The sequence below is a fragment of the Octodon degus genome, unplaced genomic scaffold (assembly GCF_000260255.1).
Source record: "Octodon degus isolate 3935 unplaced genomic scaffold, OctDeg1.0 scaffold00051, whole genome shotgun sequence".
NCBI classification, from domain to species: domain Eukaryota; kingdom Metazoa; phylum Chordata; class Mammalia; order Rodentia; family Octodontidae; genus Octodon; species Octodon degus.
Window position 1 is genome coordinate 5,552,221 of NW_004524627.1, and position 1,690 is coordinate 5,553,910.

Sequence of the window (1,690 nt, forward strand, 5' to 3'; positions counted from 1 at the left end):
TATCTCTGAAACACTACTATCTCTTTATTTCCACTGCTGTTGCTGTGTTTGAACTCATGGGTTCTTAGTGGGACCTGTGTTGGTGCTACATTTGGATCTGCCTTCAAAGTCTTATCTGTATTACTAAGCAAAAGAAACCAATCTGGGACATCTATATACTATACTATTCCAAACTATGTGGTATACTGGAAAACTCTGACAAGAATAAAGAGATGGGTAGTTTCTAGAGACTAAGGGAGGGAGGGATAAATAGAACCCACAGGTTTGTTTAGGCAGTGAAACTACTTTGTATGATATGGAGGTGGGCAAATTCATGTCATAATACATTTGTTAAAACCCACAGAATATATAACCCCAGGAATGAATCTAAATGTACTTTGGGTAATTGCGAAGTACTACTATGGATTCATTTATTGAAAGATAGGTACCACTTGTACATGGAACTGTGTGCTTTTTATGTGAGTTTTGTTTTGTTTTTGAGACAGAATGTCACTATGTAGATCAGGCTGGGCTTGAGATCACAATGTAGCCTAGGCTGGCCCCTAATTCATGGTGATCCTTGCACCTCAGTCTCTCAAGTGCTGGGATTCCAGGCATGCACCACCACACCTGTCTTTTCTGTGAGATTTTGTTCTGAATTGAAAGTGTCTGAAAAAACAAGGACCAAGAACAGGAGCATCTGGAGTTCCAGGGTGAAATTCGTCAAGTGCTCTAGTTCCACATCTCTTCCCCTACTCTACAGTCCCAGTGGTGACATTCCCTGTCATTCTCCTATTTTTCCTCTGGTTTTTGTTTGCTTATTTTCCTTATTTCTGATTATTCAGTCCAAGTCCACAAAACATCTGTTTCCTATAATGATGTTTCTATTAGCATTCAATTTCTTTTTTTTTTTTTTTTCCAAGTGAAAACCAAAGGTTTATTTCTGGCCCTCTTCCACACCTTTTAAAGGGTTGAATTTGACAGAAGTCCATGGGTACATTTTACAAACTTTGACAAACTGTTTTAAAACTGAAGTTAAAACCATTTTTCTTTGTGGGAGGTGGAAGGACGTACCTTTAAAACCTGTTATACAAAATTCCAGCTGCCTTTTTAGAAAAGTATGTTCCTTAGATTAAAATTATAAAATTAAGGTGCAAGAGTTTTAACAAAAATGAACTAAAGAGCTTTATTGACATCACAGTACATTCAAGAATAAGTTTAAGAACATTACAGCTGAAAGAGAATGGCATGTTTATAGTCTTATTATGCTCTATTTTTTGAAAAAAGTGTAATACAAAGAAATCCTATTAAGTAACTTGGAGCAGCATTTGGAAAAAGTACACCTATTTACAGATTAAAAAAAAAAAGATTCTGGTTTCACCTACAGCCACAATGTGCCTCTATAATGAGACAAGCCCTTAAAACTCATGGAATTTTTTAAAACATCATGGCATGCTTGCCACATCATTCCTCAGTGCTTACGACGGGGTGGGGTTGTCGATCTTGATCGGAACTTAGACTTGTGTTTGCGGCTTGCCTTCTTACCAGACCTTTGAGATTTCTCCATGGATCGCGATCGACTATGTTTAGGCTTCTTAGCCTTCTTTTCTTTGCTACTTCCTGGAGATTCAGAACTGCTCCTTCCACTAGAATCAGAGCCTGAATGCTTTTTACTATCTTTGGCAGTACTTTTCTTACTATCTTGTCTAGA

At 37.5% G+C, this 1,690-nt stretch overlaps 1 protein-coding gene across 1 annotated transcript in view; it reads right to left on the reverse strand.

The window, feature by feature from the left end:
• Nucleotides 1-1,450: 1,450 nt before the first annotated feature.
• Nucleotides 1,451-1,690, reverse strand: part of LOC101588750 (arginine/serine-rich protein PNISR) — a 2,405-nt gene continuing 2,165 nt past the window's right edge. The window contains exon 2 of the mRNA XM_004633118.2: nt 1,451-1,685. Coding sequence (XP_004633175.1) covers nt 1,451-1,685 — 235 coding nt within the window. The remainder of the gene's footprint in view (nt 1,686-1,690) is intronic.